Here is a 15,038-nt window from a genome sequence, read left to right on the forward strand (position 1 = left end):
CCCTGTGCCACAATTCTATGTCTCTGTAGTAACTTGTCTTCTACCAAATACCTGTGTGCTACCTATAGACCCTTTGAAATGTCAACACATATTAAAAACAGCTTCCCATGCAGCATCAGATGATACCACTCCTGTGTGAAAAGACTATTGGGGACTTACTACCTTAAATGTGTGTTCTTTTATATTGTCTCCTACTAAAAGAATTTATGTAGAAATGTCCCAGCTAAAATGTCTCTAGTTCAAAAAAGAAAATAAATAAGTAAATAAATGTTGGCTCTATTGCACCCGAGGGCATAATAAAATAACACACAACACAAGAAACTGATTAAAGTCATAAAGAACTTTTGTAGCCAGGTAAAGGTTAATGATTATTTGCAAAAAATCCATAGTTTGCAGGCACTTAAGTAAATCTCAAACCATAAATATGCAGACAGAGGATTAGAATTTGGTACTATTAAAAACACAGGTTTCAGTTTCATGAGCTAAAGAAAATCATCCTTCGTTGCTATTTAACAGTAAATTCCTTGCCTCTTCTACTCTCCAGCCACTAAAAGGTGAAACTGTATACCAGTTCGTTCACTGGCCTTTCATTATAACTCAGCTACTGCCATTTCTTTTATGCAAGTACAAAGAAGACTTTTCAGGAATAAGATTATTGTAAGATTTGGACAGAAAAAGATGGTACCACAAAGGAAAATAATATACTTTCATCCAGTTTGCCTAGATAATAGGTCAGCCAGTCAAATGTCTGACATCTCTGCATGACAGACTTTACAAGCTATTTTTTATAAGTGCCCAGAAAGATTGGCCTCTGGGCATCAAGTCAAGAATCAGAGCTACAGAAGACGTTTCTATGAGGGGTGAAATCAACATTAATAGCTCTAGGAATTTACAAATAGCAGTGAGAAAAAAAAATATTTTGCAAAGGCTCAATGTTTCTAAAACCTGCTGCTAAAGTATTATAAAGTCAATATTCCCCATGTGTGTTTCCTTAATCACAGCCATTTAAAATTGATAATAAATCTAATTTATATATGGGTTACCTCTAAGATTATACACAAAAAGATCACAATATTTTGGCCAGAAAAAAAAAAAAAACAGAATACTAAAATCAAGCTGAACTGGCCTTGGTTCAGAAATCTTTCAAGTATTGACAGTGTGCCATTAAATAGTTCAGGAAGTACACAAAATAAACATTCCGTTTTCTTTGGTCTCAAAAATAGCCTAATGAGAGGTAGGAAGCTGAAAGGAACTAAGATGTAAAAACACTGAAGCTACATCAAAATAGCAAAATCTGCCTAAATCTGACTGGAAAAAAAAACACACCAAGAAACCCAAACTGGGAAACAGCTGGTTGAAGAGCAACAAAGTGATTAGAGGTGGTCAGAATATATCTCAAACCAGAATTATCAGAACGAAGAAAATTACTTTAAAACACTCAACCTAGTCTTGCAAAAAGCAATGGAGATGAAACTTTTCTTGGGTTGGCAGGAGTGTGCCCACATCATAAATAAGGATGCCAGCAGAGTGTACCAGAAGAAATTCTCTGCAGAGATATTCAGGCATAAATATAACTGCTATTGTAGAAAATAAAAAAGACAAATAGGAAGCCAAGGAATCCTTGAAAATGCTCAAGTTTAAATATGTAATGTCTCCATCACAGGTCAATGGAACTTGAATTTAAGGACATGGCTCATTGCAAACAAATGTAAAGATTTATGAAGTCACTTAGCTGTACATTTTGAATATCACATCAACAGTTGTGGTTTGCTACTGAAATGCCACAATGCAGAAGCTTCTCAAACAAAAAATACAGCACAAGAATGTGTCACTTGAAACCAGCAAAACTAATTTCTCTACAAAAGGAAAATCTCATCAACCTAGAAGGAGAACTAAAATGCTGAAGTTAAGAAGGAGGTTTTAGGTCTGACTGATAATTTAAAAGACTTGAAATGAAAAGGAGATCACAATACTCTTAAAAGAAAAAAACAGGATTAGCACAGCCTCAAAAGTGGTTTACAGTCACCGTCACAAGACAAAAAAAATTGTTAACTAGATTTTTTTGGCATCCTATCTAGGAACTTACCCGAAGTTTCCAAAGAGAGTAGCTAGGTTACTTTCTTTGAATATCTCAGGAGTCTGTTAAACTTCATAATACCACGCCATTGATTTTTCTAATTTCTGAGGTCCTTGGAGAAAATATGCTGCTCCGCTGCTAATGCAGAGCAGCTTTCCAATTCCACTGAAACAAATAGTTTTCTAACAAGGGCTGTGCTTATTTCAGGAAAGAGCTTGCATGACACTATTGGCTGTGATAGTGCAAAGTTTCAATTCTCTTCCCATCTCTTGCTCCTGGTTTTCCTCCCCATTCCTCCTTGCACTGGTCTACATGAGCCAGTGAGAGAAAATGCATCCTGACAATCGTTAGCCTTGGACAACTGGTACCCCACAGCCAGGAGGAGATTGAGGACAACCAAGTGCACTCCTTTTTATGGCTGATATCAGAAAGGATCCCAGTGAAAAACAGACCACTGCCCACCCTGACGCTTTGGCCTGGCTGCTGAGCACCAGCCTTTCTGCGGCACATAAAATATGGTTTCAGGGAAGCAGAAGGCGAATTGCACATTAGATATTGCCAGGTAGCTAGCAGTCAACTAGCAGCCTCTGGAAAACTTTAAGAGAATAAACGGTTCACATTGTACCAGAGATACAGCAGAGGATGCCAAAATAGTGTCACAGTTACCTCACCAATTGCTCCTACTCCCTTTCCCACACCCTAGAAAGGGCATGTAACACCTCCGCAGGGCCTACATTCTTACCCTTTGTGGCTGTGGATAACATATTTTATACCTCCTGAGTCCTCTGCACTGCTGGGGCCAGGATTCAGCAAGGTAAAAACATAGTAAAGTGCTCCACACGTCTGCTGTATACAACAAAATGTCGTTTTCATAAAGGTTTTCTTTTTCCTGCACAATAGACTGAAATAGAATTGACATGCACAATAGGCAAGAAACGCTTTTCTCCCAGGAGATTTCAATCCATCAGATAAATACAATACATGCTTCAAATGTCCCTTACTTGAGGCTATGCTGATTTTGTTAAATTTCTCCCATTTCCCAGTCAACAGAAAACCTAAAGATTCTGTTTTAGCAAGACAGCAGTCTAAAGGTTCCACTGCCTACAGATTCAGGACTGAAACAGAATGGGCATCTTCCCTCTGTTTATAGTTTTAAATGCAAAGTCAAATACATCAATTTCATATTAGGAGGAAGTACCACACTGTTTTGCTAAAACACTAACTTTCTATCATCATTATTTATTTGTTTTTATTGCTTTTGGAAGTGTAAAATTAACTTCTAGTAATTCAGATCTTTCCAGAAGGAATCTGCCATTTATGGGCAAAGAGAAAGCAAAAAACTACGGCTAGGTGCAGTAATTCAGGGAGTAGAAAAGACTTTGGTTCTAGCCAGAATGCCTTTCAATTAATATTTTAAAACTCATAAAATGAGGAAGAGGAAGAGTAATTTATTATTTCTACATTGGTTTAAACATCCCTTCTAGCTGGGTGACTGGGATCTACTTTGTCTCAGGGGGAACAGCTCATGGTATCTCAGCCAGAAATCACTGATAGTCTAACACAGTTACATGAAGATAATGCTTGTCCAGGACACCGACAAACCTCCTTTTTTATGTTTCTTACCACATGCAGAGATGGGAAAAAAATCAGAAATCAGTCATAAAAGCATAATTTTTATTTCATATGCCTTACCTAGGATTTTTTTTTCTTGAGAAAAGGAATCAATGAAACATCAACATAAAAGGGTAGTTTTAACTACTCTTAAGCTTGTAGTTTTAACTACTCTTAAGCTTGTATCCAGCAAACTCAACAAAAATAATTGCCTAATAAAGTATGAGAGTCCATTTCACAATCTTCCAGTGGTTGAAACACCTTTATAGATCCATATACAGGATTTTCTGTCTACCATTTTCCAGCATTTCCTACATACTACAACTTTTCATGAAATATAATCAACTAATATCTCATCATACTACATATCAGCATGAAGTCTCTGAAAAACAGAACGGGAGAACCTGACGGCTGTCGTTTCCCAGGAAATTCCTGTTAAATGACAGGAATAACTCTGAGTGTAATACTGAAACCCCAAAATCCTCAGCAAATGTCAGATTAATAGTACAAGCTTTATCACATGTTAACAAAGACAGTAAATAAGAGGATATAATCCAGTGGCTAGCACATGCTAAAACTACCTTTGCTCTTAGGATTATATCTTTTAGGCAGATTAAAGCTAGATGCTCTAGTGTACACTATGTTCACACCGTCATTTTGCTCTGGAGACCTATTCACCATCCATTCTCTAAAGAAATTGTAATCACAGCTTAAGCTTAGAGCACAAGCTGTTTCTGATTTCAAAGGTGTGACTGTAGATACTTGTGAAGTTCCCAAACATAGAGAACATAATGTTCAACTTTCCAAAAACAATGACCATTTCAAAATGGTTTTTGCCCTACTGTGCACATAAAAATGGAGTTCCCAAAATCTGAAGCATATATCTCTTCAAGAAAAAATTGTGATTTTGCTAACAATGGCTACTCAGTAGTGGTACTCTGAAGGTAATAAAAAATTAAAGCATGATCTGTATTCACTGAAAGATTTTCCATTTGCTCTTTATGAAAACTCTTATTTGCCTTCCCTGAAATCACAACATAAATGCTATTTAGTGAAACTTCTTCCAATCCCAAGAACAAGCAAGAGTACAACAAATCTTCCTCTCCTCGTATGTTCCACTGATTCTAGGCGTGATTGACAGAATATGCCAGCATTATAAATTAACCAGTGCTACAAATAAAAAGATCTTTTGGGCATCCATTTGCATCTTAAGGCAAGTAAAAAGAATTACGCTTACATTTTAATGAGTGAACTGTAACATAAAGCTTATTTATTCAAATATAGTTTACATAAAATATTCTTAATATGACATGAGTTTTCCCCAGAACCTGGGGAGAAAAATCTCTCCAGCACTACAAAGAATTAAGCATCTCTAGTACTAAAACCCACTGCAAAAGACACTTACAGAAAAATAAAGTTACTTGGTATAAATGTAGCAGAGACACCGTACACATTTCAGAGCCAGATTTACAGTTGATCACATTATAACCTTTCCTCATAGCAACCTTTGCTAGAAGTAGTTACCGAGAAAAGACAGCAGTGTCTATGTTTTGTCTTCTGAACAAAAGAGAGCATGCTGGAGCAGGTGGGTGAGTTAAGAATTGAGCTATTAGTTCAACAGTGCAGACTGTAAGAGGCCAGATGGTCCAACTACCTCCCTGCCCTCCCTCTTGGCTTTACTCCTGCCAGAGCTCTCACCAGCAAATCTTCTTTAGAGGGAGTGAGTTCTAAGCAGTGAGGACATAAGCCAGTCCATGCCACTCAGCCTCAGAGCCAAGGATAGGTCTCTGACCATAGACTGTGATCTATATAAAAATATTTATGTAGATAGATATAACGGTTGAGAATATAGGAAAATAACAGTACAAGTCCCATGGTCCTGTGTTAAATATGATCAATGTTCTTACATCCTTATTTCTGTGATGCAGCAAAAGATGTGGAAACAATCCAGAGTGAAAACATTTGGAAAGTTTTTGTGCTTGTTTCAAATACTGAATTTGCTATAATGTCACATTTCTATGGTATTTATACATCTATGTCCTCCTAAAATTATCGATACCTTATTCAAGAGAAATGTAAAATTGTTTCCTTTCAATGTGATTGCTTAATTGCTTCCCATGTTTATAGCCACTTCTAAAGGTTCTACAAAGATGATGAGTTTCTGAGTATTTAGGAAAATGACCTGCCTGGCAGGTGCTAATTATTCTCTTTTAGAAGTTTTAAATAGTTGCACAGATTTCATATTTAAAATGTAAAATTTAGCTATCAAATCCACAGCCATGAATATTACAGAGTCTCCAAAGTCATCATCTGAACAAACTAATTGCAGCACATTTCAAATATTTTGAAGGTAAACATTCAGTTTATTAAATGCTATGAACTTTCAAAGACATTTTCCAACCTGGACAGTACTTAATTAATTTGAATGTATTCAGTTAATTGGAAGAGATGCTTTTTTTTGTACAGCAATAGAAATGTAATTGACTCCAAATTAAAAAAAAATATATATATATATATATATGTTTGTTTTGTACTATAGTTCCCTCATCCCACTTGCACAGGTATTTTCACACTAGCACATAAACTATTTTGAATTCCTTTAGATTTATCTGTTTTGGGGGTTTATGACAACTGGCCAAACCAGAAAACACGGGCTTGGCATCCTTACAAATGTGCATGTTACCTTACAGCCCCTTCAGTGGTGCTGCTTGGTGGGGGTGTGGGTAGGAGGGCTAGGAGGAGAACAGAGCTGCCCATCCCAAGAGCTGCTGCCCCTTGCATCCTGAGCAGACTGCCTCTCTGCTACCCCCAGTACACGAGAGGTGGGTGATGTGCCAAAAGATACTGGGGATCACAGTGTCAGAGGCAGATATGGGATTGGATGCCCTCTTGTTCAAGGGTGGCAGGGATAGCTGAAAGACTGGAGAACTCACACAACCATCAGCTCCATCCAGAAGCTGAAGGCTGCAAACACGAACACCCGCCAGCATTGGCATTGCCTGTCCACAGGGCAGAGAGGGCCATGTGGATGGGAGGAGATGGTGGAACCAAGACAGTCCCTCTAGCAGGTGTGTCTGGAGTCCTGCAGTCCCATCCACCAGCCACCCAACAAAATGAGAGAAAGAAAGGCTGAGTGTTGGAAGTTAAAATCTGTCACTGCAGCCTGGGGATACCAAATTGTTGGCAGGAGGTGGGAGTCAGCTGCGGCCCGTGCTTCATGGGAGGAGTGCCCACTCTCCTTAAACCCCCGCATCCCTTTGGGCTGCAGCTGAAGGACAAAGTCTCTTGCAGCAGAGTCTACAGGGCCAGCACAGCCTTTCACATTGTGGGGTTTTGCATATGGACAATTACTTCTAGTTTGAAATTTCTGAAAAGGAATCAAATTGTCCTGTTATTTTTAACTTCTGAGAGAAAGTCTATTCTGGAAAAGTTTGGATTTTCTTCATTTTTACCTTTTTCTTTCCTTTTTTTCCCAACTTGCTGTCCTTTCTTTAGAGCCCTCCATTGTTTTGCTTCTTCTTCACTTCGCCATTGACAAGGAAATCCTCCACACCATCACCACAAAAATAAAAAACTGGTATTCTTAGTCCATATCAAAAAGTCTATTCTTCATTGCAATCTTTGTCTCCAAAATATAACTCTGTTCTGCCCGATTGTCATACTAAGAGATAGCACGGCAGAAAAAGTGGATTATATTCTGTTTATTTTGCTGTCTGGGATACGAGAAGGTTTAAAACTAAGTCAACATTTGTACTTAATTTTAGTAGCCAAACAGCTTTCAGTACATACCTTTTTTCTCAGCTCCCGCTTTGAAACAATAATCACATTTGGAGGATCCCCAACAGCTGTGGCAGCCCCTCCAATGTTTGTGAAGATTACTTCTGCAATCAGGACATGCCTAGGATCAAGATTAAGTACCTCACAGAGCCTGTAGTATAAAGAGAATGAAATTAACCTCTCAGCCTAAGACTAAAGTACATTAAACATTAAAATTATAAATTATATAAAATTACAATTAAATAAATTATAAAATTTATAAAATACAGTAATTTCACTGAAAATTTGCAGGATTTTAAACATAATATCTACATGTGTATATGTTGTTAAAGCTTGAATTGTGCTACATTATATGTGCTACAATAATTATAGTAATGTAAATGCAAAAAATCTAGATTTCTTTTTACATTTATAACTCAATAATGAAAAAAGCATTTCGTTAAAAATAATCAACTATTAAGAAAGTTGGAGTGCACAGAAAGTAGCATTTCAAATTTTCAGCACCATACAGCTTTTTAAACCATGGTCCCCAAACTACACTGACCTATGGAAAACTATTCTGGGCAACCACAGGCTCTGCACTCAGCATCAGTTATTAGCTTTCTTGTGCGAAGCAGGGGTAGGGGATTGCACAGGCTCCCTGTTAACCATGAATCATGTATTAAAGACCTCAGCTTTCAGCCTAGGTTTATCTGATTTATTCCATATCCTGGGCTGCATCAAAAGGAGTGTGACTAGCAGGTCGAAGGAGGTGATCCTGCCCCTCTACTCTGCTCTCCTGAGACCTCACCTGGAGTATTGTGTGCAGTTCTGGTGTCCTCAACATAAAAAGGACATGGAACTGTTGGAACAAGTCCAGGGAAGGGCGACGAGGATGATCAGGGGCCTGGAGTACCTCCCGTATGAAGATAGGCTGAGGAAGTTGGGGCTGTTCAGCCTGGAGAAGAGAAGGCTGCGTGGAGACCTCATACCAGCCTTCCAGTATCTGAAAGGGGCCTATAGGGATGCTGTGGAGGGACTCTTCATTAGGGACTGTAGTGACAGGACAAGGGGTGACGGGTTAAAACTTAAACAGGGGAAGTTTAGGTTGGATATAAGGGGGAAATTCTTTCCTGTTAGGGTGGTGAGGCACTGGAATGGGCTTCCCAGGGACGTTGTGAATGCTCCATCCCTGGCAGTGTTCAAGGCCAGGTTGCACGAGGCCTTGGGTGATATGTATTTTTGTGAGGTGTCCCTGCCCATGGCAGCGGGGTTGGAACTAGATGATCTTAAGGTCCTTTCCAACCCTAACTATTCTATGATTCTATGATTCTATTTTTCCCCTTCTCTAAAGCTTGATCATGAGTACTTCTGTTTGCCATGCAACAAGAGTAGAAAATACAGATTCCTCATTATTAAAAAAAAACTCAAAATGTTTTTAGCTGTTTAGAAATATTTAAAGCTTCTTTAGTTAGATGCTTCTTCTGTAAGAAAAAGTAAAATGCTCATTACATAAGAAGCATCTAAAAGTGCCGAAGCAAATACCACAGTTGACTCAGTAACCTCATGATCCATTTAAAATCAGAGCTCACTTACACACAGTAATCTTCACACAGATTACTTCAAGTCACACAAATTACATTTATGCAGGGATCCACACAATCCTCTCAATAGTGAAGTACATGTTTGGCTATAAACTTGGGCCGTGGTATTAAAGGCTGAAAGTTAAGGTCACACTTAAGCACTTTGGAATAAGGGATGACTGCTTTCCTGCTCGTAAATTATCAGAATGTTGCTCCAGTGTGTAAAGATGGAGGCCACGCTTGAATTATTGCCCCCTCTACCTCATACAGGATGTGGGGAAGTGTAGGCAGCAAGAATGCTTTCTCAGGATTGCTTTCACTGTAGTGCTGTCACACATTCCCCTGAAGGAAGAGTGGAGCTTCACTGTTCAGTCCAAGTCTGTATTATTAAAACCTATATTTTAAAGAGACGTGTATATTGCAGAAAAGCTCAACTTGCTACTCTGTTGTGACTCAACTCCACACTCCACACTAAGCCCCTCACTCAACTAAGCCCCTCACAGCTGGTCTGTCATTCTACCCTGGTGGGATGGGGAATAGAACCCAAAGAGTAAAAGTCAGAAAACTTCTGTGTTGAGATAAAGACAGTTAACAAGTAAAGCAAAAGCCCTTCATGCAAGAAAAGCAAACCAAGGAATTCATTCACCACTTCCCATGGGCAGGCAGGTGTTCAGCCATCTACAGGAAAGCAGGGCTACATCACCCTTAGCAGTTACTTGGGAAGACAAACACCATCACTCCAAACATCTCCCCTTCCTTCTTATTTCCCCAACTGTATGTGCTGAGCATGATGCCATATGTTATGGGATATTCCTAGGGTCAGTTGGAGTCAGCTGTCCTGGCTGAGACCCCTCTCAGCATCTTGTACACACCCAGCGTACTCACTGGTGGGGTGAGGAGCAGAAAAGGCCTTGGCTCTGTGTAGGCACTGCTCAGCAGTAATGAAATCATCAGTGTTATCAACACTGTTTCCAGCACAAATCCAAAATATAGCCCTATGCCAGCTGCTGTGAAGAAATTAACTCTACCCCAGCCAAAGCCAGAACGTCACTTAGGCTGTCAACAGAGTCAATTTAAAACTCAGAAAAAAACACTGTCAGATGACACATACATCAGCACATAGACTCTCCAGAAAAAAAAAAAACACAACTATGCAAAAATACACTATTTCTCCAAAAGCATAAAATTATGCAGTTAAAGAGTACTTTGCAGTACAACTGGACCAATTGCATCAGTTGTGGCATAAGACATTAGTTGTAATTCTAACTTCATCACTCCTTGATTTCTGAATGTTTCAAAATACAACCTTAACTTTTTTTAATGACTCTTTTTGATGAACTTAGTGATAGCTTGAAGAACCTCTGACCAAGAAATGCCAAGCCCAAAGTATAAAATAATCAGAATGTGTTAGCTATAGATCAGGATCAAACTTCTGTTTAATTACCCTGGTTGTATAATTCCCCATGTGAAAAACTATCAGCCTTTTCTAGCTCCAAATAACAAAGTATCTTGAAAATAAACTACAGGCAAAAAGGGGTAGTTATTAATTTTTTTTATCATCATCTTACTACAAAATGCAGAGTGGAACAAGTATTATGTTTTATGCCTTATCTATGGAAATAAAAATCCTTATATTAATAGAGTCAGTAGGATTTTCTGCAAGCTTTATCTCCATGGCAATGACAGCACAGTGCAACACAGTGAAGCTGTAGACAAGGACTGAAGACAATGGCAGTAAGATAAAAAAAAAAAAAATTGCCTCCAGCATGAAGCTTTTAGAAACGGGCAATTAGCTGGTTTTACTAGGCAAGATAAAATTTTGTTCTGGCTTTGAGAGTGACTCGAATAAAAATGCTACCCACATAGAGTTTCCCCTTCTTTAGTGTTACAAACTTATTTAGTATAAAACTAAAGTATTTGGGGTACATTTAGTATAAAACTCTAGTACTTAAAGGGTGGCTACAAAGACTCTCACTTCACAAGGAACCACACGGAGAAGACAAGGGGCAACAAGTACAAGTTGCACTAGGAGAGATTTCCTTTTAATATAAGAAAAAAAAGATCATGGTAAGAACAATTAACCACTAGAACAACCTCCCCAGGGATGTGGTGGATTCTCTATCACTGGAGGCTTTCAAGTCGTGATTGAAGAGAACTCTAGATAATCTCAGCTAGGCTTCCTTTCCCATGAAATGTTGGACCAAACGGTCTTTTGAGGTCCCTTCCAACCTGGGCTATTCTTTGATCCTTTGAAAATGGAATAAATGCTACAGTAGCAATGCCTGTGAACAGAATTCTTTCATGATGCATTGACATCTGGATTTCAATCTATTCCAAATTATAGTTAATTCAAAATATTCTGCAACATAGCTAAAGAAACCTTGGTGTTTAATAGTTCCAGTGTTGCTTTCCTGCTAGAGGTGAAATTATTATCTGCAGTTAGGCAAAGTGACCTCTTTAAAATATAATGAGACAGAAGAAAAATGGGGTTTTCATTCACCAGCTGTTTCCCAATCTAAAATATATTCTACTTGCAAAATTGGTTTTTACTGTTTTATGCTACGTTTTAAAGTGGGAGCATATCTTAATAGAATTTTGTGTACTTTAATGTGATAATGACTGCAAGCATTACATCAATAATTTTAAAAACACAACAGGTGGTTCCAAAACTGAACTGGATTAACCAGATTTGCCTGGCCAGACACAGATTAAATTCAGGTTAAACAATAATTTATAATCACATATTGATTTAATCTAGTTGCAAATCATATGATACTAATTTACAGAAATCTGAATTAATTAAATTCACAGTTCTCTATGAAAAGTTCCTGTCCTGGGTTCAGCAGTAGCAGTAATTTTTCTCCTTCTTAGTAGCTGGTGCAGCGCTGGGTTTTTGACTTTCAGCCTGGGAACAACGCTGATAACAACGATGTTTTTAGTTGCTGCTCAGTAACGTTTACTCTGACCAAGGACTTTGTGAGTCTCATGCTCTGCCAGGACACCTGACCCAAACTAGCCAGAGGTATTCCATACCACAGCATGTCATGCCCACTATATAAACTGGGGGCAGTTACCCGGAAGGGCTAGATCACTGCTCAGTTGGGCTGGGTATCAGTCAGCGGGTGGTGAGTGGTTGTATTCTCTTCCCTTGTTATTTCCCTTCTCATTATTATTATTGGCGGTAGCAGTAGTGGTTTGTGTTATATCTTAGTTACTGGACTGTTTTTATCTCAACCCGTGGGAGTTACAGTCTTTTGATTCTCCTCCCCACCCCTCCGGGAGTTGGGGGGAGGAAGTGGGGGGAGTGGTTCTGAGTTACCAACTAGGCTTAAAGCATGACAGTTCCAAATATTGAATCTCAAATTGTGGAATTAACCACTGCTGTACCAGTGTCATGATCACCAGCAGGAAGAAATTTCAGCCTCATATTTCAAAATAAATCTGTTGGTTGATTTTTTTAATTTATTTGTGCCCAGTATTAGAAGGGATAATGACTTCATTAAAACATAAATTAGTATCTAAAATTGTATATAGATATTAGCCAGCAAAGGACAAGGCAGTTTTAATTAAATAATTCTCTCTGCTTACAGGAAAGAAAAGAAGAAATTCTCTAGTCGGGAGCATTTGGTGCAATATGCTATTGCAGTTCAGATATGAAGACAAACCAGAATAGTTAGCTGCCAAGACAGAGTAACAGGCTTCAGATATGCACTCTCTATGAACTCAAAGAGAAAACACAACCCATCCCTTTGAAAATGTTAGCTCTTCACTCTACTACAATAGGAGTATTTGAAGTTTTGATTTCCATTTAAAAGATCAAAAAAAAGTCCAAACAGGCTTTTTTGCACACATGTCTGCTACTGATTGCTAGCTATGAGACCAATTCAAAAACCATAACGATAAAGTACCTTATGGTTACTGGAGTAAAGAGCAGCATAGTGGTAACGTTGTCCAAAAATGCAGAAAGAATTGCAGCAATGAGACACAGAAATGTAATCATGGCCCACACCCTGCCTCTAGAGAATCGATAAGCCTAATAAGACAAACAAACAGACAAACAAAAGAAAAATGAAAGGGATTAGATCACTCCATCTTAGCTTTTTAAAAAAATGATAGATAAAATAACTTCACCAAAGATGAGGCAAGAGTGAGCTCAGAGCATTAGTACTCCATGCACCTCCAACAGCACCCTCTCCAATATTAATTAATTTAGCAAGAAAACATTTCATGGAAGAAATTGGAAGCAAATACTTTCATCATGCACAGGAAGAGACAAGTCTGAAGAAACACCATGCCAGGCATGAAGGGGGCTGTGGCAGGAGCAGGGCTTAGCCATCCTCTTCTGCCTACACCCCCAGGGTGACTAATGTGGTTGAGACCTCCAATCTCCTCCACACGCTGGGACACCTTCTCCATCCTCAGAGCAGGATGGCCAGGGCTACACAGTGTGAGCATCTATGTAGCCAGGGGTTGTGTCCACCTATGTTTTGCTTAGGGATTCTATGCTCAAAGCAGTCCTCCTTGTGATTTTTATTTTCTTTCTTTCCACCCTTCTCAAGAAAATTGAGCTTTGCAGTAGGTGAAGTAGTCCCTCATCATGGGTAATACTGTTTTACAACCAATCCATCAGAATTGCCATTTTAATGTAATCTCTGGTTCTGCTACTGTGCAAAACTCTGTGGCCATTTTTCATGCGTGATCATACAGCTAATGATAGCTCCCATATTTCCTCTCCCCCTCTGTCAGGCATTAATACAGATTGCAGTTGCAGTGGAACTGCAGCCCTGGGGTAGTCCTGGGGAATAATTCAGCTTTATATTGCCCATATGCTTGTGTAGCATAGGGAGGCCTTTACCTTTCTCTTGTAGAAACAGAATTGCCTTCAAGGCTTCCTTTCATCCCTAAGAGATTTCTCAAAATTATAAGTTGACCACAGTGATTTCTAACGTGATAAGTAGACACTGCCCAAAGAAAGGTTCTTCAAAGATAGTGCTTGGCAACACAGCTGAATAAGTATTAACTTGATTAATCCAGTAGTAATTTAAGAGTACAAAAAAAAGCCCACCTTTACTGCACAGTAGTCAAAGAAGCCAGTCTCTGAAAATATGGCCACCAAAACCATCTACCAAAATATGAGGGAAAAGATAATAACTTTCAATGGAATTATTACACAAAAACAAAGCAATGTAGTTTGTGAACCTGATGAAAGTCCTTCTTATCTGAGACACTTCTGAGAAGCTAATTACCGTCTTATTAGGATTTCCAGTACAGCTGCCAGATATCTCTTGTCAATTGTGAAATTTAGTTCTCAACATAAGCAGTCTGTAAATGTCATACTAGTCTGGTTGAATTTTAGTTGTAATAATTAATTAGGCACCACACCTTAAATACTCAATGTATCTCCCTTCTGTCATTAAGAAAAGCCAGTAAGTGTCTTTGCTTTCTGCAGTAACACTATACAGAGAGCAGAAGACAGCAGCTCCAAGAACTACTTGCATTTTCCCACATTTCTGAGAAGATTCCTGTCCTTCCATCTTTGTTACCAACAGATTTTATTTTTTTTTCCTTTTCTGTGGGGAAGGCAGGGAGCAGTGTCAGGAAATAAATAAACTTCAGAATGAAAACAGATAATTGTAATTTTGTCTCTTTATATTGTATATTTTGTGTTAGAGTTTAATAGCACTTGGAGAAATCTTTTTACCATAAATAGCTCTGAGCAAAGTGTTTAAAATAATATATGATTATCATCTGATCAGATATTTTTCTTCATTTCTAGTTTGCTTTTTCTGTGGCTCCAAACATAGCACTAAGACAAAGAAAACAACTTTTCCACCAGACTGTGCTTGGGGAAGGTTTTGAGTAAACAAAATTAACCAGATAAATGACAGTGATAATACTTGGCATTTAAACAGGTCTTTCCATTTATAGACCTCAAGGATGGTTTTAGTATGTTAAACACAATTTTACACATTTTGAAAAAAATGGAAAGGGATCAACATTTTCAAAAGGCT

General features: G+C 38.4%; 1 protein-coding gene across 1 annotated transcript in view; it reads right to left on the reverse strand.

The window, feature by feature from the left end:
* OCA2 (OCA2 melanosomal transmembrane protein) overlaps window positions 1-15,038 on the reverse strand; it is a 191,041-nt gene that overhangs the window by 91,872 nt on the left and 84,131 nt on the right. Inside the window, exons 12-14 of the mRNA XM_061459769.1 lie at window positions 14,093-14,149; window positions 12,936-13,060; window positions 7,478-7,616 (exon numbers count right to left, since the gene is read on the reverse strand). Of these exons, the coding sequence (XP_061315753.1) occupies window positions 7,478-7,616; window positions 12,936-13,060; window positions 14,093-14,149 (321 nt within the window). The remainder of the gene's footprint in view (window positions 1-7,477; window positions 7,617-12,935; window positions 13,061-14,092; window positions 14,150-15,038) is intronic.

Source organism: Pezoporus flaviventris, unplaced genomic scaffold, assembly GCF_033815535.1.
Source record: "Pezoporus flaviventris isolate CSIRO_AGI_PZ_B2104156 unplaced genomic scaffold, CSIRO_AGI_Pfla_v1 ptg000030l, whole genome shotgun sequence".
Classification (NCBI taxonomy): Eukaryota; Metazoa; Chordata; class Aves; order Psittaciformes; family Psittacidae; genus Pezoporus; species Pezoporus flaviventris.